At 25.2% G+C, this 25,453-nt stretch overlaps 2 protein-coding genes across 4 annotated transcripts; both read left to right on the top strand.

The window, feature by feature from the left end:
• The first annotated feature begins 1,948 nt into the window (after positions 1–1,948).
• On the top strand, positions 1,949–20,176 carry LOC114124404 (HEAT repeat-containing protein 5B). Of its 2 annotated transcripts, XM_027987647.2 has the most exons (36): positions 1,949–2,453; positions 3,570–3,781; positions 4,993–5,140; positions 5,207–5,317; positions 5,375–5,552; positions 5,614–5,774; positions 5,847–6,096; positions 6,155–6,298; positions 6,358–6,481; positions 6,548–6,674; positions 6,739–6,850; positions 7,440–7,558; positions 7,651–7,784; positions 7,914–8,023; positions 8,147–8,313; positions 8,471–8,503; positions 10,338–10,412; positions 12,016–12,291; positions 12,421–12,702; positions 12,767–12,956; positions 13,444–13,613; positions 14,943–15,081; positions 15,354–15,533; positions 15,606–15,863; positions 15,944–16,125; positions 16,190–16,441; positions 16,517–16,727; positions 16,989–17,183; positions 17,258–17,420; positions 17,488–17,603; positions 17,685–17,948; positions 18,042–18,275; positions 18,351–18,502; positions 18,656–18,866; positions 19,583–19,737; positions 19,811–20,176. In XM_027987647.2, the coding sequence occupies exons 1-36, from the start codon at positions 2,325–2,327 to the stop codon at positions 19,982–19,984; spliced, it is 6,138 nt and encodes a 2,045-aa protein (XP_027843448.2). In that variant the 5' UTR covers positions 1,949–2,324; the 3' UTR covers positions 19,985–20,176. The 2 variants fall into 2 exon arrangements, with proteins under 2 accessions (XP_027843448.2, XP_050058043.1); XM_050202086.1 differs by lacking the exon at positions 8,471–8,503.
• A 981-nt stretch (positions 20,177–21,157) lies between these two features.
• On the top strand, positions 21,158–23,923 carry LOC114124414 (dihydroorotate dehydrogenase (quinone), mitochondrial). 2 transcript variants are annotated; one of them, XM_027987660.2, is made up of 9 exons: positions 21,158–21,476; positions 21,559–21,616; positions 21,881–22,090; positions 22,176–22,375; positions 22,466–22,660; positions 22,739–22,925; positions 22,991–23,144; positions 23,214–23,373; positions 23,732–23,923. In XM_027987660.2, the coding sequence occupies exons 2-9, from the start codon at positions 21,614–21,616 to the stop codon at positions 23,784–23,786; spliced, it is 1,164 nt and encodes a 387-aa protein (XP_027843461.1). In that variant the 5' UTR covers positions 21,158–21,476; positions 21,559–21,613; the 3' UTR covers positions 23,787–23,923. The 2 variants fall into 2 exon arrangements, with proteins under 2 accessions (XP_027843461.1, XP_050058044.1); XM_050202087.1 differs by having other exon boundaries at positions 21,158–21,616.
• Positions 23,924–25,453: the final 1,530 nt, after the last annotated feature.

Below are 25,453 nucleotides of genomic sequence, written 5' to 3'. Positions count from 1 at the left end.
ATCAAAAGTAAATGAATTTTTATTTGTAGGTACATTATACTAAATTCAATATTTATGCACCGAAATACTCCAAATATTATTTTGTTTCAGAATATGAAATTAAAAATAAAAGAAGTCATTTAAAAAAGTAATTACCTTCTTAAAAGCAATGAGTGTTTGATAAATAATAAAGCGTAATAAAGTTTGAAAGTGAGAATACATAATAACAAATAACATTAACACAAAATGGTAAAATACTAAAATCCGCAATTGTATTGTCGTCAGTATTGTCATCAAAAACTGTATATATTACTTTTTAAACATAAAGTGTTATTTTGTGTGAAAGTTGAAAGGTACTTTAAGTCTAAACTTTAATACAATAAAACAGTGATTCCCAACATGAGCACTATCACCCCTTTGTGGGCATTTTTTATTTTGAAGGGGGTGTTTTTCTAAGAAGGGCACTAAAGGTGGTGCTCATCTATCATTCACGTTTTTAGTTTTTACTATTCATATTATTAGTAAGTATTTAAATATAAAATTAACTAAATTGTAGCTTTTAAATGTTAAATTTTATTTTTTCTTTAATTAAATAATGTATTAAAAAATAAAATATTAATCTTTTGAAAAAAATGATTGGGGGGAGGTATGAGATTTTTAAAATCTAAAGGGGTGTTGAGTAGAAAAAGGTTGGGAAACACTGTAATAAAAATAAACAAAAAACTTAAGAAATGTATTGAAATTCATCAAATATCAGTTGTTTTTCAAAATATGTTTAGCTAGAGACGTTGCCATAATGAGTTTTTATATAACTACACAAATTTTATTTTTTAATAAATTAACTCAACTTTCAAAATTATATATGTTTTCATTAGATTTATGAGATTCAGTACATGGCACAGTGCATTTTTTGCTTAAATTAAACAGTCTTATTTTTTTTAAAGATTTTAGTCAGTCTTGATAAATTTATTACTTTTAATTTTAAAGTTAGGTATTTTATACAGCAGTATTTGCTATCTCTTTATAGGATTTTAGGATTTTTGATATTTTTAAGGTTATTAAAATATATGATGCTCTTTAAAAAATATAAATTATTATTTATTGAAGCTTAAAATATTCCATTATTAAATCAACTATAATTTTCTATACACATTGATGTTATTAAAATACCCTACCTATTTAGATTAATTTTAACTTTTAAGCTATTGATACAACAATTAAACTGTTTAGGGTTTACCATATGCGTGGGTGTTCACTTAAACAATTATACAAATGACAGCTATAATAGGTATAATAATATTATTATGTTATTAAAAAAAAAATATTTCAACTTGTCATATTGCTATTATAAAAAAAATTAATAACAGTACCTATATATAGTAGATACACTTACATAATAAAATATCTTTAAAAATATGAGTCACTTAGAAGTCAGAATCGTTTTCCATATACAAGACTTATCGTTGAATTAAAATTTAACACACTCAATAGACAACGTAAACTTAATATTATTAATACAACAGAGCGACTTCCATGGTTTTTTTTTGTATTAAAACTTATTCTATATAACATTTAGAATTAAATAGCTATAAATAATATTGTATTTATTGAATGTTTTAAAAAAAAATTATTATCGTTTTAATTGGAAAATGTCTCCTGGGTTAATATTTAATTACCCACAGGTTCTGTTTCCTGGAAATTTTATCCCTCAAAGTTCATAGGTTTTTACTATAATATTGACAATAGTGTCATTATACCATGGCTCTAATTGTTTTTTTTTTAATTTTTAAATGACAATGTGGACATGTTTGTGAACTTAAAATGATAGAATAGTTATAGTTAAAAAAATAGTTACATAGATGAATAATTATTAATTATAAGTACAATTTTACTATTTTAATTTTTAAGTAATAAGTAGGGCAAATGTTTATCACTCATAATATTATGATAGTCTGCACTATCACGAACATTGTTCTGTAGTGCTGTCACTATATAGGTAGTTTATGATTAATTTGAAATGTGAATGAGTCACATTATCTGTATTTATTAGTTTTACTGATAACGATTCATTTAGTATTAGTAGGTAAGCTACTACCTTACTGAACACTAGTTACTAATGTTGCTATCTGTTTAGTACATAAATAAATACCTAATAGTTACCTGTTGGCTACTATAAAGTATAAAAGTTAGTGACAATATGTTAAACTAATATAAGTTATAGCTTATTTTATAGTATTGTAAAATAAATAAAATGATTGATGCCTACTGTCTGATGGTTGACGATTCTATTATTTTAATTGCCTAAAAGCCGTATTAGATAGTTTATATTTTATATTTCCTTTGTTATGATGGAGCTAAGCCATAGTTTGGTGTTGAACGAAGAAGCGTTAAAACAATTACCAGAAACTAAACGTCCAGTTTTCATCTTTGAATGGCTACGGTTTTTGGATAAAGTATTAGTGACTTCTAAGAAAGTAAGTTCTTCATCCTATTTTGTTAGATATAAGTTCTTTTGATTGTTGTTATTTATTAAACTACGGGACATTTTTTGAATATATGATTTATTAGATGTAAATTGAGTTGTTTGGTCAATCACAACTAGACCAAAAATTGCTGTTCAAAAAATTAGGGCATTTGCCACCTGGTAGAAGGACATTTTATATAACATTTGAAAAAAAATTAAAACACTATTTTTTATGCTAAAAAGGTTGTCTTTTTTTACAAAGTACTCAGTACTAATCCATTTAACTAGACAATATAGAGTTTGAAATCAAGTTTGTTTTTCTAATTATCTTGTTGTATTTAAATTATTAACAACTTTTAAAAAAATTAGAAAATTCACTTATCAAAATTCGGTGTGAAATATTTAAAAATATTATTTATATTTTTGTATATTAAATCACAAATTACACTTTTTCAAATAAAAAAAAGAAAAAGTTTTTGTATCATCTAAACATATTAAGACATTAATTTCAGTGGCAGTTTGAAAATTTAGGTAAATCTAAAATATATCGCCCATCCACCCATCACTGCATAAATTTGATATTTTACTAAATAAAAAATTAAATTTGACTGAGTCATTAGTACTTACTTATACTTTAATATTATAGTATATTAATATATGATGAAACAATTAAAATATCCCAGGATAAATACCAGTTGACAGATATATTAAAAATAATCATTATTCTGTTTGAAGTATTTTCCTTCTTTTGTGGTAATTAAGATATAAATAGGTAAATGTTTTTTAATAATATTAATATCTGTTGTAAAATCTGTATCACTTTTTTTACCTTTTGCCAAACAAATGACAATATATACTAACCTATCTTAGACCTATTTTTTTTCAATAATTTTTTACTCAATGAGATAACAATTAGGTATTTCCAGACTACTGCCCAAATGCTCGGAAAAATCTGATTGCCACCTGGTTGTTTTCTTAGCTTGAATAGCATATAGATATATTATTTGTCAGTGATTAATGCATTGATCTAGAATTAATTTTAAAAAACTTTTCATTTATTAATGCAATTAAATTAGTTTTACTATAAATATATTAATAATAATACATTTTTATTATTATATTTTAGGTTGATATCAAAGAATGTCAAAAAAAATTGGTCGATCAGTTAACTAGCTTAATTCAAGAAAATCCAGGTCCGCCGACTAGAATGTTAATCGCAAAATGCCTGTCTACTTTGTTCAATGTTGGTGATACATTCCTTCTTTTTGATACAGTTAACAAATGTAATGATATGTTACGTGTCAAAGATGATTCATTGGCATACCTTTCTACAAAATTGTATGTACTAATAAATATTCATTTTTAAATTTAAGGTAGTAAAAATGATTAGTAAATTGTTGGCAATCTGGTATGTTGTATGTATATTCAATATTAATTTAAGGAATCAACAGTATACAATTCTCAAGTTTTGTAAGATTTATCAGCATAATTGTTTATAGGCTTATCTACATCTATAACACTTTCAGATCAAATATTTTTCTATTTAATATAATTTCATTTTATTTATTTTAATTATTGTTGTGTGTTATATGATAAATTGTATGTTAATCAAAAGTCATATTTTTTATTTTCTCACTCACATTTAATATATAAACTATATTAATTAGTTTAGTTAGTTGTATTATATATTTTATTTTGAAAATACACATTAAAGTACACTCGTTATAGTATTGTACTGAATATTCATTTTCAAACTTTTTATAAAATAGAATTTTTATTAAGAGAGCGTTCTTACTTATTTATAATCTTTTGCAAATACTTAAGATATAACATAATAATTGTATTTAAATAAATGTTATGAATAGAGTTAAAATATTTATGCTCCTAAAATCTCTAAAAACTGTAAATATGCTTAAACAAATATCAGAGTATCAAATTCAACATGAAATATGTTTAAAAAAGTTGTATTATTTAACTTCAATAAATTTTTAATAATGTTTTTTGAAATCAAAGATTTAAGAAAAATGACTTAATAAAATTTTTTAAAAATATTATTGAAAAACCAAAAACATATATACATTTATAGCTGAAAATGCTTAAAAATGCAAATACATGTAAAATATTATGCACTTTTAAGTTTCTATTTTATATCAAAAGGATTAATAATTTGGTCTAAAATGTGCATGGATAAATAAAAAAAATATGTATATAAGTCATAATCGTTTTAAATTTAGTAATATATAGAAAAGCAACAAATGTGTGTGTATAGTATTTTATAAATATTATATTTTAAAAACCATTTTACTTTTAAATTATTTAAATTTTCTACAAATATTTGAGATAAATATTACGTGTTTAATACGAATAAAAACTAAAAATGTTGTTTTATTATTTTATATAGTATTTAAAGAATTATATCATATTTGTTCAACATATTTTTAATACTAAAATGTTTAAAGATTATTAACTTGGACTGGTTCTAAAACAAGTCAGATGGTCAACATTTTACTGTATTAATTTGATTACTTAAAAACATTTTTTTTTTTTAGAGCTGCAATTACATGTATGGGATTTATGTATAAAAATTTGGGACGAATGATGGGGCGTTCATATGAAGAAACTGTGTATATTTTAATAAAATGTCTGAAAAATGCAGAATCTCAAATGAGAGTAGAGATAATTATAACATTAGAAAAGGTAATTTAATTTACTAAATTATTTAAATTAATTACACTTTTTCATGGTTTTTATATTTATAATTAGATTTGCTGTGGAATGGGAAATGTTATGGGTCATATTCATAAAGATATTTACAAGGCTATTAAACATTCTTTGACCGATCGAGTAATGGCTGTTCGAACTGCTACTGCCAAAGTAATGCTAATTTTTATTTTATTTTTTTTATAAATTATCATCCATTCTTCTTTTTAGTGTTTATTTGAAATGATAAAACATTCCAGTTTTTTATATACATCAGAGTTAGAAAATGTAGCTACATTATGTTTTCGAGCATTTGAGAATGCAAATTATGAAGTAAGATGTTCTGTAGCAAAATTTTTAGGCTTTTTAATTGCTTCTACACAAATCCAAAACAAAGATCATCATTCAGGTATACAGCTATAAATAATAAATTTGTGTCTCAAAGTTTGAAAAAAAATATTTGATTTTAGTTCAAACTTCAAAGTCAACAAAAAGTGTAACATTAGAAGATGCATTAACCATATTAATGAATGGATTTTTAAGAGGTGGCACTGGATTTCTTAAAGGAACAGGAGAAATTATAAAAGGAACTACTGGTAGTCACCGAGAAGTTAGAGTCGGTGTTACTTATGTAAGATTTTGTGTTAATAAATTTAAATAGATTAATTATATTTTTATATTTTTTGTTTATATGTATATTTAGACTTATGTGGAATTTGTTCATTCATTGGATGTAACTTGGCTGGAAAAAAATTTAAATACTTTCATGCGACATATTTTAGATTTAGTTGCTAATCCAAAATCAGCGTCTTCTCATGTTGATGCTGTTTATTCTAGAAAATGTATTAGCTTTATATTACGTAGTGTTCTTGGACAAATGTTAAGTGAAAAAGCACAATCCTCGGCATGTAAAGAATTAGCCCTAATTGTTAAAAAACAAATGAGTTCAATTGGTAAAATAAATATTATAATTAAAATTTCCTAAATTTATGAGATTTTATGCAATTTTAGATTTCAGTCCAGAAAATGCTAAAGATTTTAACCAAGAGACTATATTTGGTCAACACTTTTTAGTTTGTGCATTGCAAGAAATGGGCTGTTTATTGCTTAACATGGGCACAATGGCAAACAATCTTATATCAGATAATACATGCAGTAAATTAAATTTATATATTGTTTGTTTTTATATTTTTTATTTATTGATTTTTCTTTAGATGTTATTGAGACAGCGTTGTCTGTTATGATACATCCAAGTCAAGCTGCTCGATTATCAGCTGCATGGTGTATACGTTGTGTTTGTATTGCCTTACCAAGCCAATGCACTCCTTTAATTGATCGGTATATTTTAAATTTATCATTATTTTTAATAAAATAAATAAATTATAAATAATTATTGTTTATTAGATGTATTGAAAATATTGAGAGTACAAGAGCTACTCCAGAAATAATTTTTGGTTATAGCGCTGTACTTATTGGAATACTCGGAAGTGTTAATGTCTCACCTTTGGGTATCCCTCATATGAGAGGAAAAGTTAGTTTTTATAATACTATATATTATGTCTTATAATCAAAATAATATTATGTATAATTTATAGATAATATTTAACACCGCTGAAGATCTATTGAGAAGTGCTAGTCAAAATAGTCGGCTATCACTAAGTAGAACTCAAGCTGGATGGTTGTTAATTGGTGGTGTGATGACATTAGGTAAAATATTTATACATTTCTAAAACCTTTTTTTTTTTTTTTTAATTAGAATATGCTTCACCTGTATGTGTGTTGTATCTATCAAACTAACATATAAGCAAATTTGAATTCAGCAGAATCTCAATTTTTGTATTGTTAGCTTTAAATGCTTTAACAGTAGTCAATATATTATTATTATTATTATTATTAATTAAAAGACTGAAAGGTCAGAAAATATATTATCTTGGGAATCTTATTGGATTTTGATTGTTAAGTGTACATATTGTTGAGCTTACGAATTTATATCCTTTTGAACGAAGATTAGAACTAAAATATCTCTTAAATTAAATACATATTAATTAGTAATAAATTTCAAAGTTAAAATTATAATTTTACTTATACAAATTGACTATTGTTTTGTGAACTTTTTAACTGTATGAAAATTAATTAAAAAAAATAGTTGATTTATGCTTTTTTGAATCGAATTAGAAATTAAGCTATTTTGATTCTGGCATTCTCTGTAACAAATATCTGCAAACATCTATGATAAAAATAACATATATGGCTGTAAGAGTCAATAATAATAATAATAATTTATTTGTTAATATAGGAGTTAGTGTTGTTCGAGGACTTTTACCACGTATGCTTCTTTTATGGAGAAATTCTTTCCCACGATCATCTAAAGAACTTGAATCTGAAAAGGCGAGAGGAGATGCATTTACTTGGCAGGTAAGGATCATTAAAAAAATATAATACTTAATAATATTTTTAAAACTAAAAATGATATTCTTAAACTGTTTTCTTTATTTTAAATATTATAGTTGATTTTGGAAGGCCGAGCAGGAGCTCTTGCATCTATTTATAGTTTCTTATTCAATTGTAACGAATTAGTCACAGAAGATATAATAAGAAGATTATTAATTCCAATTGAATCTGCTCTTGCAATGCTAATTAAGTAAATATTTATATTACTTTATATCTATTTTAAGTTAACTATAGTATGAAAGAGCTGCCTTAAAGTCAACTTAAACCAAACTCGTAAAGGTCATTTATATTTTGATTAAATAATATAATATATTTTTAGTATGAATTCCGTTGTTAAAAGCTGTGGTCAACATTTAAAAGCTCCTATAGCATTAGTCAGATTACGATTATATGAAACATTATCTCTAATTCCTGCACAAGATTTTGAAGGTAATTTAATTCAATTAATATTATTTTCAATTATATTTTTTAGAGAAGGTTTTGTCAATTCTAATGTTTGCTAATAAATTATAATTTATCTCTGCAAAATAAAACAAAATTATATAATTACAGCTTCATTTACACATATTTTAAGACTGTTAGTCTCAGAATTTACATTGGCAGAAAATCCTGCTAATACTGTTACATCAAAATTGAGATATGTTTGTAAAAATGAAGAAGGAATATTATTGGGAATATGTCCTGTTCAACATTCCCATCATCAGACAATTGAAGATCAGGTAATGGATTATTTATTGTTTTACTGTATGTAGTAAATAATATTAGTAATATTAGCCTATTACCCATATTGTATAACAAAATTATTATTTTTATATTAGTTATTCTTGGTTTAAATTAACTTATTTTTTGGTTTTTAAATTGCTGCTTATAACTAAGGTGGATTGTTCAAGAAAAGTTGAATATGATTATGTAAGTCGCCATGAACAAATATGTATGTAATATTCAGTGGTTTTATTTTTTTAATTCTACAACTAAAATAAAATAATTATTAAAATTAGTATTGTCCATTGGAGAAAATCAACCAAAAATTCTTAACACACACATAATTTGGTATTTGCATTTGTGCTCTTAATTTTATTTACATGAATGTTTTATGTAGGTATAATAAGTATTATGCGTTTTAGTTTTTGTGTTTAAAAGCTATAAACATATGGACATTGTCTTTTGATATAAATACAGGCAATAATTAACTATTATTATTATTATTTTTTTTTTTTTTACAAATTTGTTAGATTTCTGATTTTTATATTTTGTACTTCACAACTTCGACCAGGATATTAAAAAAAAATATATATATATTTTTACTGAACAGTTTGTGCTATTTCTATATTCCTTTTTTTTTGTATTTTACATTTTTACCTACCTTAGTAGCAACTTATATATATATATAAAAAAAATAATGTGCAACTCTATTTGACAATAACATTTCAATAGTATATTTATTTGTTCTCTACTATGCTGTATGCATACAGCAGAGTTATTGAAATTGATACAAAATAAAATTGAATTTGTATTAATAAATAAATTTTAGAATAAAAGTTAAACAGACCAGTTATATTTTCAGCTATTAAAAATATGTACTTAGTTTACATATTGTTATATTCTGTCTTAAATATATAATCTATTGTTGACCTATGTTTCTTAAACCGTTTATATCTTGAAATAATATTTCTATTCAATACATTGATAATAAACAAATTAATAAAAAATTACAAATAAACTGTAATTATCTGGTAATTCCTATGACTTCTAAAGTTTGAAATGAATTACTTTCTTATTTTACTTTTACATTTGTTAATATGATAAATACATTTTTTTTAAAGGTGGTAAGTAGGTATTGTTCTATTGTACAATTGGTGGTTGAGTGGTCCATTGTGATGGTGTATTAAATAAAAATTCTATAATATATAGTTTTGTATGAAAAATGATTTTGAAGTTCTGTTAGCCTATATTGCTAAGTGTATTTTATGATATAATTTTGATATAGCTATTGAACTATTATAATCATTTATTTTATTTTTAGTATTATGGTGGGGTGATTTAATTTTGTTTAAAACAATTGTTATAAATATATAAACTAATGAGGAATGTTGTTTTAAATGTTCAAATTTTAAATCTAAAAATAAATTTCTTATTTATTTTTGAATTTTTTTTTAAATTCTAACTATAAATGTTTGTACAAAATTATTGAGACTATGCATTTTTGATATTTTTTGATTGGTAAATTACAACTTTTAACGTTCTATTTAATTTTCAAGTGTTAATACCTAATCATTTTTTATCGGCATTTATAAAAATTGTAATTACTTATAAATAGTTTAAAAATAGTCAAAATATTTTATATTATTGTACCACGTAAAAAAAATGATATTATAAACATTTGGTGAAATTTTCATGTAAATGGTTTTAAGTTTTTAAATTACAACTACATTTGAAAAATTATTTGAGGACAAATAATTATTTTAAGATCTGTATGTATGAAATATTGTAAAAAAAATTAACTACTTTCATAATTAAGTCTATGATCTATTTATTATTATTAAATGCTTCATTATATTTAACACTTCATAAGTATTATTTGATTATTTTTTATTTACATCATTACATTTCCAAACATGTAAATTTATTTTTCTTCAACAAAAAATTTGAAATAACTTCAAGATGTTTTCAAATTGTTATTTTATTAAATAAGAAATATAATTGTATCAATTTATAACTTACAGTGTTTAATAATTATTTTCAGCTGATACAAAATAATGCCATTGGATCAGGTGCTTTAGAACATGATCCTAGATATCTTTACCTTTCAGTTTCTAAAGTAAGTATTTAAGAAATTATTAGTAATTAATATTTAGGTTTGTTTATGTTTGACAGTGTTTTACCTTACTTTGTTTTTACTAAAACATCTCACTAATAATGATGATTTATATTGATTCTTAATTTAAAACTTCCTTGTTAAATATCATGTTTCTCGTATTAAAATTAAGGAGATACAGTGGACATCGCTTATTAGACTTGGGTCGGGACCAACTAAAAGTAATTCATATAACCAAATGAATCTTATAGAATAGACAAAGTGGGAAAAAACAAACAAAATGTTAAATTACTTTATTTATTTAACTTTGTTTTGTTTTTTCTTTTAGTATTACATATTATTAAACAAACACATACATATATTAACTTACATAAATTATAAACTTTATTATTGTTTTTACATTTTTACTCACTACAAATAAAATAAATTAGTATTTAATATTTAAATTTTGCATGTACACAATTTATAATATTTATCATTTACTATTAGTATGTATTTATATAAATTGTGATTTTAGTTTGTTTTTCTATTATTTTTTGTTATTCCATTCATATTTAGGTATATTAGAAAAATTAAGAAATTTTTGACATATAGCAGTTTTCGAAATTAGTTCTTAAATTAGCTTAGACAAAAAATAACACAATGGTAAATTTTCTATTTATAAATAATATTTTCATTATTGGCTAGATAATTTACTATCTGATCGACAAACCGATAAAACCGAAATGAATATAGGAAGTGAACTTAAGTTGTACGTCATATTTTGGCGAGTGCTGGTTTTATCATCGCGCATACTGCATGGAATATTTTCGTCGCATAATAATTTCGTTTATTTCAAACTTTTTTAGTAATATTTTATTTTCATTTTCAAATATACTAAAGGAAAAAAATCATTGGCTTTTTGTTTAAAAAGTTATGTGTTGGAATTTAGTGATTCTCTATATAAATATTATAATTAGACAAAATAATAAAATAAAATAAATTTTGTTAGAGCATATTTTAAGCGCATATTTCTTCATTTTTAAGTCCATAAGTGCATGCATATTTTTAGATTTTTAAGTACTAGAAGTCCTCAACCCTACTTATAACCAAAGTGGCAAGTCTTATAACCAAATTTTGTGTTGTATTACAATGCATTTGGTTATCACAAATGTTCCAAATGATTTTGAGTCTAATGAGTGACTAACCTAACCTGAATTTTATATTTGTGAGTCTTATAAGCAATGTCTATATCTGTATATTAGCAAGTATCAACATTTTTAAAAATCACACAAATTTTACTTTCAAACATTATTTGTATATTTCATCTTATATATTATTATTTTTAACATTTTATCTTGATATACTTAATTTATTTGCCTTAAATATAATATTTTAATATTTTTTTGTCGCTAAATGATTATCTAAATATATTGGTTGATTAATCTTTTATTTTTTATTTTCACTTTGAGGTTCTGAGTTTATTCTAAAATTATTTATTTATCTAGTTTATTTTTGACTAAATATTTGTTCTTTTGTAACTAATTTTAAACTTAGTAAAAGTCAAAAGTTTATCTTTTGAAATTATTCAATATATTGTACCTAATTTAATTAAAATATTGTTTAGGATGATAACATACCAAGTCCCTTACCACTTGGTGTATCTGTTATTGATGCATCTGTTACTCTATTTGGTTTAATATTTCCACGTGTGGCCAATAAGCACAGAATTCAAATGATAGACCATTTCACTGATCAAATAAAATACTCTAAGTCATGCCGGTGTGATGCTATTTCAACCAACATTTTTGCTTCACTATTAGCTGGTCTTAAAGCACTTTCAGATACCAAATCAACAATTGGTCATGAAGAAATTAAAACAACTACTGCTACTCTAATTACAGTAATATATGTCTTTTTTCTAAATACATTTTATATTATTATAAAAATTGTATGTGTTTAGTTTTGTTTCCTTATGTTAATATTTAATATATATTCCTTACTATAGTTGTTAAATTTAATTTAATTTTAGAATGCATTAACAAATGGTAATACAATTCTACGAGTAGCTGCTGCTGAAAGTGTTGGTCGTATGGCTCAAGCAGTTTCAGATTCAAGATTCACTGCTATGCTTGCTCAAACTAGTTTTGATCGTCTTCGTTGTGCTAGAGATGTCCCTAGTCGAACTGGACATTCTTTAGCTCTTGGGTATTTACATAGACATGTTGGTGGTATGGGATCATCACACCATTTGAATACTAGTGTTAGCATTTTGCTTGCATTAGCTCAAGATACCACATCTCCAATTGTTCAAGTATTTAAAATAATTAAATAATTAAAAAAATTTATATATAATTTATTCATTAAATTTGTTTTAGGTTTGGTCTCTCCATGCATTGTCTCTCATAGCTAATTCAGGCGGACCAATGTTTAGAGGTTATATAGAACCTTCACTATCGTTGGCCTTAAAACTTCTGCTAATAGTTCCTCATTACCATGCTGATGTTCATCAATGCATTGGTAAATTGATCTCATCTCTAATTACTACTATTGGACCAGAATTACAAGGTATTTATAACTTAGTAAAATTATAAAATAAATTAGAACATATATTTTGTCATCTTTCACATGAGAAATTTAACAAAAACCAATTTTTTTTTCAAAATATTTAATACTCGGTACAATATTAATAGGTTTTATTTATGTATTATTTATTTTTTATAGCTTTTATGCTATTTATTTTATTAAAAAAAATGTTTACTTATATTTGTCTTAAAAATTATCTAATGTTTTAAAAACTATTTTAATATTGAATTTTGAATGGTTTAATTTTCCATTTTAGAAATTTGTGCTGTATGCTTTTGTTGTATTTCTATATGACCAAGCATCCTTTTACCCATTTTACTCTCAGTCAAGCTTAAAACTAACTTCAATTTTTAAGTTTTATTGTTTTAACCTAACAATGTCTTGTAGATATTTTAAATAATGATAACTTATCCTGTTTTATATATTTATCACTAAATATTATTTATTTATTGATCATAATGATATTTAGGTAATTCAGCATCAATTACTACTGCACGGTCATCTTTTCTGTGTGCATGTGCTATTATGCAAGATCATGAAGATCCATTAGTTCAAGCAGAATCTACAGTATGTCTACAAGAATTACACATGTTTACACCAAAACATGTCAATTTGACAGCCTTAGTTTGGACTTTATGTGTAAGTAATAAAAATTAACGCTTAATGATTTAACAATACATTTATTTATTATAAACTTTTGAGAATTACAACTTGCAGTTTAATACACATGAGTATATTATATTGGATGTATCAATTACATTATCCAACTTTTGCGGTCATTATTGTAACGACCGCGGCTGCTAAAACTTATCCCCGATAGCGTGACTAGACAGGGGCACGTGATGACCGCGGTGGCCGTTGCTGAGTTAGTAAACAGTAGACAACTGTTTGCCAGATATTATTTTGATTGTGGCTGTTACATACTGTGTTGCTCTAAATAAAATAGCCCTCCAAATAATCAATGACTTAAATTATTCACCTTAAAACCCAGATACCTTCACAACTAGGCACCAGCACATATTATGGTGTCAACTGTCAAGTCTTCATTGCCCCCTCATTGAAATACTATTAACAATTGATAATTGGAATCTCTACTTCTATATGGTCACATCTCAATCCCTTCAGTATAGTTATAACTCAATTCTAATTTAAACTTTTTAACACATTTACTGTAATAGAAATCATTAGATATTTAGTGGACTTAATTTTACTAAAATATTAAAAGTATAATAAGATTTTGTTAACAACATTAAACATTATTTATGAAATAGCATAAACTATTACAAGTATTGTTATAGTTGATATGTTTTTTTATAGGCCTTTAATCATAGCTAAATATATTAAATAGATCAGCAGTTTCCCCTTTTTTAACCTTTTTATATTCTAGTACTATCTACCTAGAATTTTTGCAAATTTTAATGTTTCACTTTTATGAATAATTTTATTATTTATATTAATAATTTAAATTTTTTATTCAAAGTCACATTCTTGGGGTCACCCGTGGTCAAGTGAGTCTGAACTTATGTTCTAGTGTGCCTGGCCCCAAGTTTGATTCCGAGGTAGTCATGGGGTATTTTTGTTCCTGGTGGCTTCAAGACTCTGTATCAAGCCGGCTAGTATTTACCCCCTCTCCTGCCAACTCCTTACGCAACTAAACTTGTCTAGTTAATCAAGAACCATCTTCGATACCTTGACATGTGAAATTGGGCCAGTCCCCAAAAAGTAGCATATTGCTTAGAAAGTAAAACCAATGATTATTTAACTCACATTCCTCTTATTAGCTTTCTGCATAGTTCTAGTTGAGAAATGCTAAAATAGATAGAATGAGAATTTTATTTTATTTATAATAATAAATAACATTAAACATAGTGACTTCAGACTTGAACAATTTAGCATAAATACATGTTTCGAAAAAAAATGCTTTAAATTATAAATTATTATTAAATAATTATTTATTTATAATTACAGCAAAATTTATCAAACAGTCATTTACTGCTAAGAAAAGCAGCAGTTTCATGTTTGCGACAGTTATCACAGCGGGAGGCAAAAGAAGTTTGTGAAATTGCCGAGTCCTTTGTTAATTCTCCTGAAAATATCAATAAAGATGGTAACAAAATAATCTTTAGTATTTTTATATTTTATTCAAAGTGAGAAAGGAATTTTTTTATTTTTAAAATAATATGTTTCTTATGTCTGTAATAATTTTAAATTTTTACTAATTAAAAAAAATAAATTAGAATATTAGAATAACCTAACAAAGTTTGTTATTATATAATATTGATGTTATCAGTTATTATTTATAAATTAAATATATTTTTATTTTTAGTTAAGATATTATTCAAATTTATAATTATTTTATATTTTTATTATTATTTTTAGGATTTTTATTGACAGAATCTGGATTACCAGGAGTATTATTTAATATGTTAGACACAGAAATGGATAAACAACTAATAAAAGATATTCATGATACTCTCATTAGTATGCTTCAAATGTTAGCTGTTGATAATCTTACAAAATGGATAAATTTATGTAAATCAGTTTTAACTGTTTCTTCAGGTATTATCAAAGTTTGTAATTATAATTATTGTCTTAAAATATTTAATATAGTATTCTTTGCAATTTCTGTAGAATTAAACAATAAAGATATAGATAAAAATGACGGAGCTATAATGAATGATGAAGATGAAACAGAAGATGATCATGATGAATTCCAAAAAGATTCTAAAAATGAATTATTAAAAAGAAAACGACAACCCAGATGGCCAACTAGAGTTTTTGCTGTTCAATGTATTTGTCGAATAATATCTACATGTCATAAAGAATGTGACTCTTCTCCACATTTTAATTTATCATTAGCTAAAGAATTATCATTTACTAATAATAAAGGTATAGAAAAAAACGAATTACATTTTTTTTTTTTTACATAAATTATAGTAATTATTGTTATTATTTTTATAATTACCTAGGAGATTATTTGATTCTTCATTTGTCTGATTTAATAAGAATGGCATTCATGGCAGCAACTAGTGATAGTGATCAGTTACGTTTAGAAGGATTTGAAACTCTTAATGAGATTATTGAAAAGTTTGCTCAAGTACCTGAACCTGAATTTCCTGGTCATTTATTGTTAGAACAATTTCAAGCTCAAGTACATTTTTATCTTAACCAAGCATATTATAATGTATGTATAATACATCAATTATAATTTAAAGGTGAGTGCTGCATTAAGACCAGCATTTTCTGAAGATACTCCTAGTCATGTTACAGCTGCTGCATGTCGTGTTTGTGGAACTTGGATAGGAAGTGGAGTTGCACGTGATTTGAATGATTTAAGACGAGTTTATCATTTGTTAGTTACATCTCTTAAAAAACTCAAACCTGGTTTCAATATAAATTTTAATAGTTTATATAATGAAAGTGTTGCAACATTTGAATGTTTAGCTATACTTAAAGCTTGGGCCCAGGTTATTAATATTTTTGCTTTTAAACAATTTTTTATTTAAATATAATTAATTTGACTAATAGCTTATTTATTTTAGATTTATATTATCGCTATGATAAATAATGGTATTGCTCCAGAAAATTTCAATAAAAATTCTCGATTAAATGTTACTGAAACTAATGATGATTTCGGAAATTATGAAGGACAAAATGATAGTCTGTTGACTTTAATTCATCCAGAATTAGATATGTTATCTAAAAATTGGCAAGCTGCTCTTAAGGACCATGCTCTTCTATTACTACCATGTGGTACATATAATTTTGTTTTAAATACAACTACTGCTCTAATTTAATTTTATTTAATTGGTATTTGTGTCATATATAGTCTTGATGTGATCTATTGAAATTTTGATTGTATAAATAATATATTGTATTGTTTTTACATACATCTTTGGACTATTAACCATCCCAATCAATATTTTTTTTAAAGTTTATATTTAAACAATAATTAAGTTTTATAAGATATACATTTTTATTTGTTTGTATTTGAATATTTAAAATTTCATGTAGAGTTTAACAGTCAACTTCCCCATGAGGGTGGTGCCTTTTATACATCAAGTACTATTGAAAACAGCAGAAGCCATTATAAGAATGCTTGGCCTCCAATTTTATATGCTTTATCGTTATGGTTGAATGCTGAAGAATTTAAACATGAAAATGCTAGCATAGCTAAAGAATTACAAGATAAATTTTACCTAATATTCGGTAAATTAAATTATTTTTTTGTTACTAAAACTATAATTATTTACTTATTACTTAATTAATTATATTGGTTTTAGGAATTTGTACTGAAGCAATATGTAATCAACGGACTTTGGAAAATTTAGAAAATTTTATAACATGTCTTAAATCGTTATACACAATATTAGATTCATCATTAGCCAGACAAATGTTGATGAAAAATTGTATTTTAGCAGTAGAAACACTAAATATTATGCACAAGTAATAAAAATTATTTTTTCTACATTAATTCAATTCAATTAAAACCTTATAATATTGAATATTTTAGATTACTTTTAACAAATGATAGTATAGAAGTACAGCAAACTATTATGAATATTGTAAAACAAATAGTAAAAGCTGCTCAAGAAGATTTAAAAATAAAAAATGCAAATACTATTAACGGTATTAACAAATTATTAATTAATATGTTTTTTTTTAAAACTTATTGTTTTACTGTTTATTAATAAATTTGTTGGTCTTTAGATAAAAGTCTTGGATCATCAACTGCTGCTGATGTAGCATGCTTAGGTGATGGTGGACAGGATGGAGTTTTAGAGTATGATAAAAGTATTGTATTTGCCACATTAGAAGTTTGCATGTGTTTGATTGTTCGACAAATACCAGACATGAATCCAACACCTTTAGTGTCTTCAACCAGAAAATTACATTCAAATTGTTTAAATCATAATGTTATTGCTACAACATTAAATATAATGGCTCAGCTGCCAAATCTTTGCTCTCCGAATGGTAAAATGTTTACTATTTTTAACATGCTTAGTCATAAGTAGTAAATAATAATTATGTATATGATATATTATACATATTAAATCATCTTTGTAGGAGGTGTTCAGATACTTCCAACAATTGCGTATTTAACAACCAATGTACTAAAAGAATTGGGAGAAACTAATAGTTCCAACGAAGCACCTAAAAATAAAGTTTCTATTCTAGCTGCTCTGGACGCTTTTCATGTACTCTGTAAACACCCTTTTGGATATCACAAAATATCTGAAAGCAAATGGAGGTCACTCCTACAAAGTACAATTGCTAAACTGATTGATATTTCTAAAACTGGTAATTATGTCATTAAATTATTTATATCAATGAGTTAGAAAAAAAAAATTAATTGTTTTTCATTATTTTATTTAGGAGATGAAGGGAAAAAATTAAATGAAATAACAATGCTATCTGTTATCACTGTATTTACATTACATGCACCACCTGGTGTAATGTTTGTTCAAAATATTTTATACCCTTGCATTAATTATTGTACACAATGTTTTGGAAGTGAGAATATCCTTGTGAGTATAAATTAAAGATTATGCTTTTTTATAAAATATTATTAAAATTAAAAATAATTGAAAATACATTAACATAAAAAAATTGTTTTTATTATACTATGAAATAATTTATTTTTATTTTTTATATGATAAACAATTATTTATTATATATAGGTTAAAACAAAATGCATTCAATTTCTTAAAGCTGTTTTTCAACTTGAAGATAAATATATTGCAACAGGTTATATTCAAGCACTAGCTCCACGCCTTATGGAATTATTATATGTGGAAATACCGAACAATATGTTGGAATCTAATTTGATAATGTTATGTGAAGCAATTAGTGCAATTGAATGTTTGGTTCAAATAGCACAACCCAAACACAGTAATTTTAAATAAATATTTATTTAAAAAATTAAAATTTAATTTGATTAACAGATTTTAGAACTATATAATTTAAGTATAACTTATCAATTATCTTATCTGTATTGTATCGAATCATATTAAAATAGTGGTTAATTACCAAACATACTCATCCCTAATTTATTCGTTAATAATCGATTTATCCAAATTTTGAAGTAAGTTTTTTTTTTTAAATATACTTAAGACAATATATTTTTTTACTTCTTAAGAAGTACCCTATGGAGATATAATTTTCTTAAAAGAATCTCTTTATTTACTGTAAATTATTTAGTGGTTAATTTTTTGAAAATGTTTATGCATTTAATTCAAAATTTGAACAAACAGTTTCTCAATTATCAAAATGTTTACAATAAGGCTAATGGTCCTTGAAAATAGTTTTACAAAAGTATAAAATAAATATTATATTGGTTCTAGAATGCTATTTATTATACCTGGATCATTTCTAAAAATTATAAATGTTGATAGTTTAATATCAATCATTAAAATTTTCAAATCATCAAAGCTCTTTATATCTTTCAAACATATTATAATGAACCTACTATCCTTAGTACACAAAATTAAATAATTCAAAAACTACTAATTAAAATTTTAATTTCGATACGAAATGTAAGACAAAGGACTGATGTAGTCAGCATATTAAAACAATAACAAATTTATTGTACTTAATTTTATTTTCAGGAATTCAAATGTTATCATTGCTTGTACCGTCCTTAATTAACTTTCTTATGGACACAGAATTGACAAAATATGACTCTACTATATCTAAATCACGGTCTAAACTACACGAATTTAGTTTACAATGTTTATTGAAAATTGGGCCGGTTTATCCTCAGGTATATTAATTTCTATTTGGAAAAAAAAATTTTGAAAATGTTCTATATTGCACTATATTAATTGTTGTTTCAGGAATTTAAAGTAATCATGTCTCAAAATAATAAATTGAAAACAAAATTAGAACATACCATTAAAACTACTAAATCACAACAACAGTTTAACTCTGGTAATCATATACCACAAAGTATAACAAAATCAATCCAGCCTTCTATCAAACTGAAGACAGATTTCACTAATTTTAGTTAAAATTAAGAATTATATCTATTACATAACAGTTAACAGTTTTAAATATTTTTACTAGAACATTGATTTTTTATCACAGTATTATTAATAGAATACATGTATTAAGTTACCAATTCTATGATGGACTGAAATCATTGTTTATTCATTTTTTATTTTTAAAAAAATTATATAATAAATAAAAATTATAGTTAAATATGTGATGAATGAATTATTTATGAATAAGATGATTGAAATATTTAAGCCATTTTATAAACTAGGTATTATCAAAATATTTCGCTTATTTTAATTCTATAAGCATTTAAAATCTTTGTTTTTGTTTAGCTTTTTTTTATAAGTATTGATAAAATTTGTTTGGCTACGTCTAAATACTTGAAAATTTAATAAAAAGTTTACTATGAGTTAGTTTTATAGTGATTCAAAAATTATAAGAATACATAGGCACAATTTTTTATTAGCATTTGAAGTTCAAATATTGACAAAAATGTTGCACAAGTTGCCAAGAGTTGAAAATTTATTACAAGATTTTCCATAAGTTTGACTTACAATAATTAAAAGAGAACTTGAACATTGAGCAATGAAAAAACTTTTATGAAATCCAAAATTCACTCGTAAAATAACAATTTACTATAAAATAATTTTAGATTTTTTTTATTTAAGTTAATAATTATTAGTTGTAGAAACTTGAAACATACACCAATTGTTTATGTTGCTATTTTCTGTACATGATTTAATTTTGGGGTGTTCAGGTCATTAAAACATAAACCACCTTTTTCACCACCCACTGGAAAATTCAAATATATCCTAGGCTGACAAACCATCTCCGTTCAGAATCGTTTTTTGTATACAATGATATCCATCATTGGATTCAAATTTAATACACCCATTATAGTGACCAACTATATAGCAGAGCGTTACTCACTTGACCACGCTTTGGCCTTTTTTTTGTTATTTAATTTAAAATGTTCAATTTACAATTTTTAATTGTAACACGACCTCATAATGTATTCACTATTCTGTCTTCTGAGATAGCATATTAGCATTACATTATTCGATTATTCATATTATTATAATCTGTTGCACTGGTCAATGTTAGCAGCTTATCAGTTTATCACTATGAATTAAAAATGATGTCTTATTAATTCTATTCACGTGAAATGTGAATGTATAGTTATTATACAAAATAGCATGCTATAATATTTGGCGTAAGGAGTGAATCTGTCGGCGCCGACCAGTTTTTGTCAGATAAACTAAATAAAACACATTATAGTGAGTGGTCATTGGTCAGGCAACACCCAAAACGACCATAACTGGTTGTGTCACCCACAGAATTAACCGTTTGTAATTGTTTGCCTGCTCGGGCTGTTGCGCACGAGTCGGCCGGTTAGTTGTTTTATCTTAACTTAAACAGAGTAATAATATACAGAAATTGAATACAGATGTACAATTAAGTTACTTTCGTGAATTCTTACTTGAGTTTTGACGATTTAACACTCAGGTAATTTCAAATTAAGCGTTAAAACTCAAATCATTTTTTTTTTTAATACACCTAACTTAGTGGATTTTAATTAATAAACTAGGTGTATAGGCAACGATTTACTATATACAATAGTTAAGGGAGTTAATTTATTTACAATGGTAAGTTATTAACATTTTTATTTGTTAATATTGTAATAATTTAAATTGTGCTGAAATTGTCTGAATAGTGTTTGGGCTGTTCTTACAATGTCCGGTTAAGTGTCGGTTAAGACTAACCGATAGAATTCTAATGGTTAACACATGATAAATTCTTCCGGTTAGCGTTATCAGGCACTAACCGAACATAGTGAAAACAGCCCCTAATTCTGTATTTTATTATGATCAGTTGAATAACTATAAATTAATATATGTCAATTTATTCAGAGTTCATTAAGGTCCTTTATTTATATTTCTGCTGGAGGAGGTATTCTGTGGGCAGGAACAAATGTTATCACTCAGAATGAAAAATTTTATAAGAAATATATTATTCCTGCATTCTTTTCTTGTGATCCAGAAAAAGCTCATAACCTTTTAATATTTTCTGGAAAATATGGTCTTATTCCAAAATCATTTTATAAAGATCCACCAATATTGGTAAGTTTAACTTTTTATCATTCAATTATTCTCATTATTTAAACAACAGTAAGAATAATGTAGGATTTATTATTATTTTTTTTAGAAATCCAAGTTGTGGGATTTGAATTTTACCAACCCAATAGGTCTTGCTGCTGGGTTGGATAAACAAGGTGAAATAACAAAAACATTAAAAGATGTAGGGTTTGGTTTTGTAGAAGTTGGTTCAATAACACCTTTACCTCAACCGGGCAATGAAAAACCAAGAGTATTTAGACTTTTAGATAGTCAAGCCATTATTAATAGGTTAAATTACACTTAGTTTTAACAATAAATTTAATGTAATATACCTATATTATGTTATATTATAATATAATGTATTTTAATTTATATTAGGTATGGATTCAATAGCGATGGTCATAATGTAGTATTTGAAAGACTTAAGAAACTAAAGCAACAACAAAACTTTGATGGTATACTTGGTGTTAATTTAGGGAAAAATAAAGAGTCTGAAAATGCAGTCGATGACTATGTGAAAGGTATAGAAAAGTTTACACCAGTTGCAGATTATTTTGTAATAAATATATCCAGGTAAATAACTAATTTTACTTTCAAATCTAAACCTTCATCACATTCTTAATTTAACCTTTTTGAAAAAAAATTGTTTAGCCCTAATACTCCAGGTCTGAGAAATTTGCAAAAGAAAAGTGATCTAATAAATCTACTTTCCAAAGTTATAGAAGCAAGGAATCAATTTAGTGGGGAACGTAAAATTCCATTATTGTTAAAAATTGCTCCTGATCTTACTGATCAAGATAAAAAAGATATTGCAGATGTAATAATTAATGATAAAAAGGTAAAATTATATTTTAATTTTATAAATATTAAATTCAAAATTTTCTTAAGTGCCTTTGATTTTAGTGTAAAGTTGATGGATTAATAATTTCAAATACAACTGTTAAACGAACTGGTGTTCATGACAATCCTAATGCATTAGAGCCTGGTGGTCTCAGTGGTAAACCTTTACAAGAAGCATCTACAAAATTAATTTTAGAATTTTATAAATTGACAAATGGTAAATTTTATAGTAATATAATAGTTTAATAGAATAAATTTTACTTAGAAATTTAATTTTATCATTTAGGTAAAATTCCAATTATTGGAGTTGGTGGAGTTTTTAATGGTCAAGATGCATATGCTAAAATTAAAGCAGGCGCTTCACTTATACAAATTTATACATCTTTTATATATAATGGCCCACCAGTTATAGTTAATATAAAAAAAGAACTGGATTATCTTTTGAGGTAATAAATATTAAAATAATAATAATTTGAATCTTATATTTTTATTTCATAACATTGAATGTCATTTTTAAACTTAAAACAAATGCAGATTCAATTTATTTATTGAAAAAATATAATAAATAATACAATCTTTATAATTTAAGTATAAAATATATATTCTAAAAATAAATAAACAAATAATACATTTGTAAAAAAAAAAGTCAATGTAACATACACTTCAGTTGTTTATAAAAACTAAAAATGTTATACCAACTTTCTATTATTGATTTAAATTAAAAACCAATTTATAACACTTTTATTCTGTAATTATAACTATACTAGTGTTTTAATTGTATTTGTATACATTTTATGTTTTTAGGAAAGATAAGTACAACTCAATATCTGATGCAATTGGTGCAGATGCCAGATTATAAAATATAATAACTTTATTTATATTTCAAAATTTGGCAATTTAAAATGTAATTTTTTTATTCACATATATCTTTTATTATTTTTATATTATGTATATTTTATTAAAATTATTTAATACACAAATTGATTATAATCAAAAGTGATGATGTGATATTTAATTAAATTGTTTTTTTTTTCATTGATGCAATCAATACTTAGGCTTTTATAAATTAGTTCACTAGATTCTGCCGATTCTGGGCTTGTAGAAGCCACCTTCGAGAGAGTTGAGTGAAAAATTAAAATTGGTTTTGATGAAACCAAAAATGATTGAAAAAAATAATTTTTTTGTCGTGAATTAATGAGTAGATTATTTTAAGTATTATTTTTTCCATGATTTTTGAGAAAGTGGGCAATAGGCTGATGGGTCTGTATGAAGAAGTAATGTCCGGAGGTTTACCACGCTTATGAATAAGAATTATAATTGAATGTTTCCAAGAATCAGAGAAGTAGGATAGTCTTAGTATAGAGTTTGTATAGCTGTGTTCAAAACAATATAACTCTTTTTGGTAAGTGTTTAATGATGAAGTTGGTTTTAAGATCTTGTCCTGGAAATTTTTTTAATGGTAGATTTTTAATTAAGTACTGAAAGTCAGAGGGAGTAGTGTGTTTGGTTCATAAGCATAACTTGGCGGGGGTGAATGGGGGCAACTGCCTCCACGACCAAAAAGTGGTTGGGGCATTTCCCCCACCAACTGAACTGTACTATTGTAATTAATTACAGGCTGTTCTGAGGCGCATAGTATACTCGTAGGTACCCAATATTATGTTTATTAGCTACAAAAATTATTTTTGTACCTACGTGAAAAGAATCCAAGTAACGCCTATGGTTTGGTTGGTAAACACACAGGGAGGGTATTGAATAGAGATGTAACAGTGTGATTTACATGATCTAAATTGATATCATCCGAGTTAGGCAAAAATCTGTTTTCAAGATCGGAGCAAATAGGTTAGCTTTGTCAAGGTCTGAGATAGCCAGAGAGTTATTTGGGTTACGTAAAGGGGGTATTTTGTTTTTTTGTTTTGTAATGTTTTTTGTTGCTTTCCAAAGTGCGTTAGTTGAACTGTTTATAGAATTTAGATAGTGATGATATTTTTCTGTATTGAATTTTCGGAGGGCATTTTTTAGAGAACTCGCAAGGTTGTTGTAGATTTTTTTCTCATTTTGGAGATGATATCTTTGCCATCTTGAGCGAGCTCGACGTTTTTAGGCTAATAGTTGTGATAAGTGAATAGGAAGTTGAATATTAAATTTTTTTTGGGGGGGGGGGGTTGGATTACCTGTAGATGAGTAGTGCTGCATTTTGAATGATGGTGGAGAGTGTTTGGACTGCATTGTCAATATCTAAAGTTGTTTTTAGGGGTACCTATGCTAAGCTTAATGTTTTTTTCGATGATTTTTGAAAAACTTTTCCAGTTAGTTTGATGAGGCCATTGTAAACCAAATACCTTCTTATCCCGGCATTGTGATATTATATTATATAATATAATACCTATATTACAATTTATATGTATACGTTTTGTGCGCGCGAATTATGTACAGTGGACACGATATCATATTATATTATTATATTCATATAATATATGATATATACGCGATACTAAATTGTAACGATGTATAAATATAAAACAC

The sequence above is a fragment of the Aphis gossypii genome, chromosome 2, assembly GCF_020184175.1.
Source record: "Aphis gossypii isolate Hap1 chromosome 2, ASM2018417v2, whole genome shotgun sequence".
NCBI lineage: Eukaryota > Metazoa > Arthropoda > Insecta > Hemiptera > Aphididae > Aphis > Aphis gossypii.
Note: the sequence above shows the minus strand (reverse complement) of the source record. Positions and strands in the feature narration are given on the sequence as shown.

Excerpts from the sequence above, each read along its gene's own strand:
- LOC114124414 (XM_027987660.2), top strand. Across the intron at positions 22,091-22,175 it reads ATAAAGATCCACCAATATTG|AAATCCAAGTTGTGGGATTT; the intron begins GTAAGTTTAACT and ends TATTTTTTTTAG. Across the intron at positions 23,374-23,731 it reads GAACTGGATTATCTTTTGAG|GAAAGATAAGTACAACTCAA; the intron begins GTAATAAATATT and ends TTATGTTTTTAG.
- LOC114124404 (XM_027987647.2), top strand. The coding sequence starts at position 2,325 with ATGATGGAGCTAAGCCATAGTTTGGTGTTGAACGAAGAAGCGTTAAAA. Across the intron at positions 6,097-6,154 it reads AAAACAAATGAGTTCAATTG|ATTTCAGTCCAGAAAATGCT; the intron begins GTAAAATAAATA and ends ATGCAATTTTAG. Across the intron at positions 15,534-15,605 it reads AGTTTTAACTGTTTCTTCAG|AATTAAACAATAAAGATATA; the intron begins GTATTATCAAAG and ends CAATTTCTGTAG.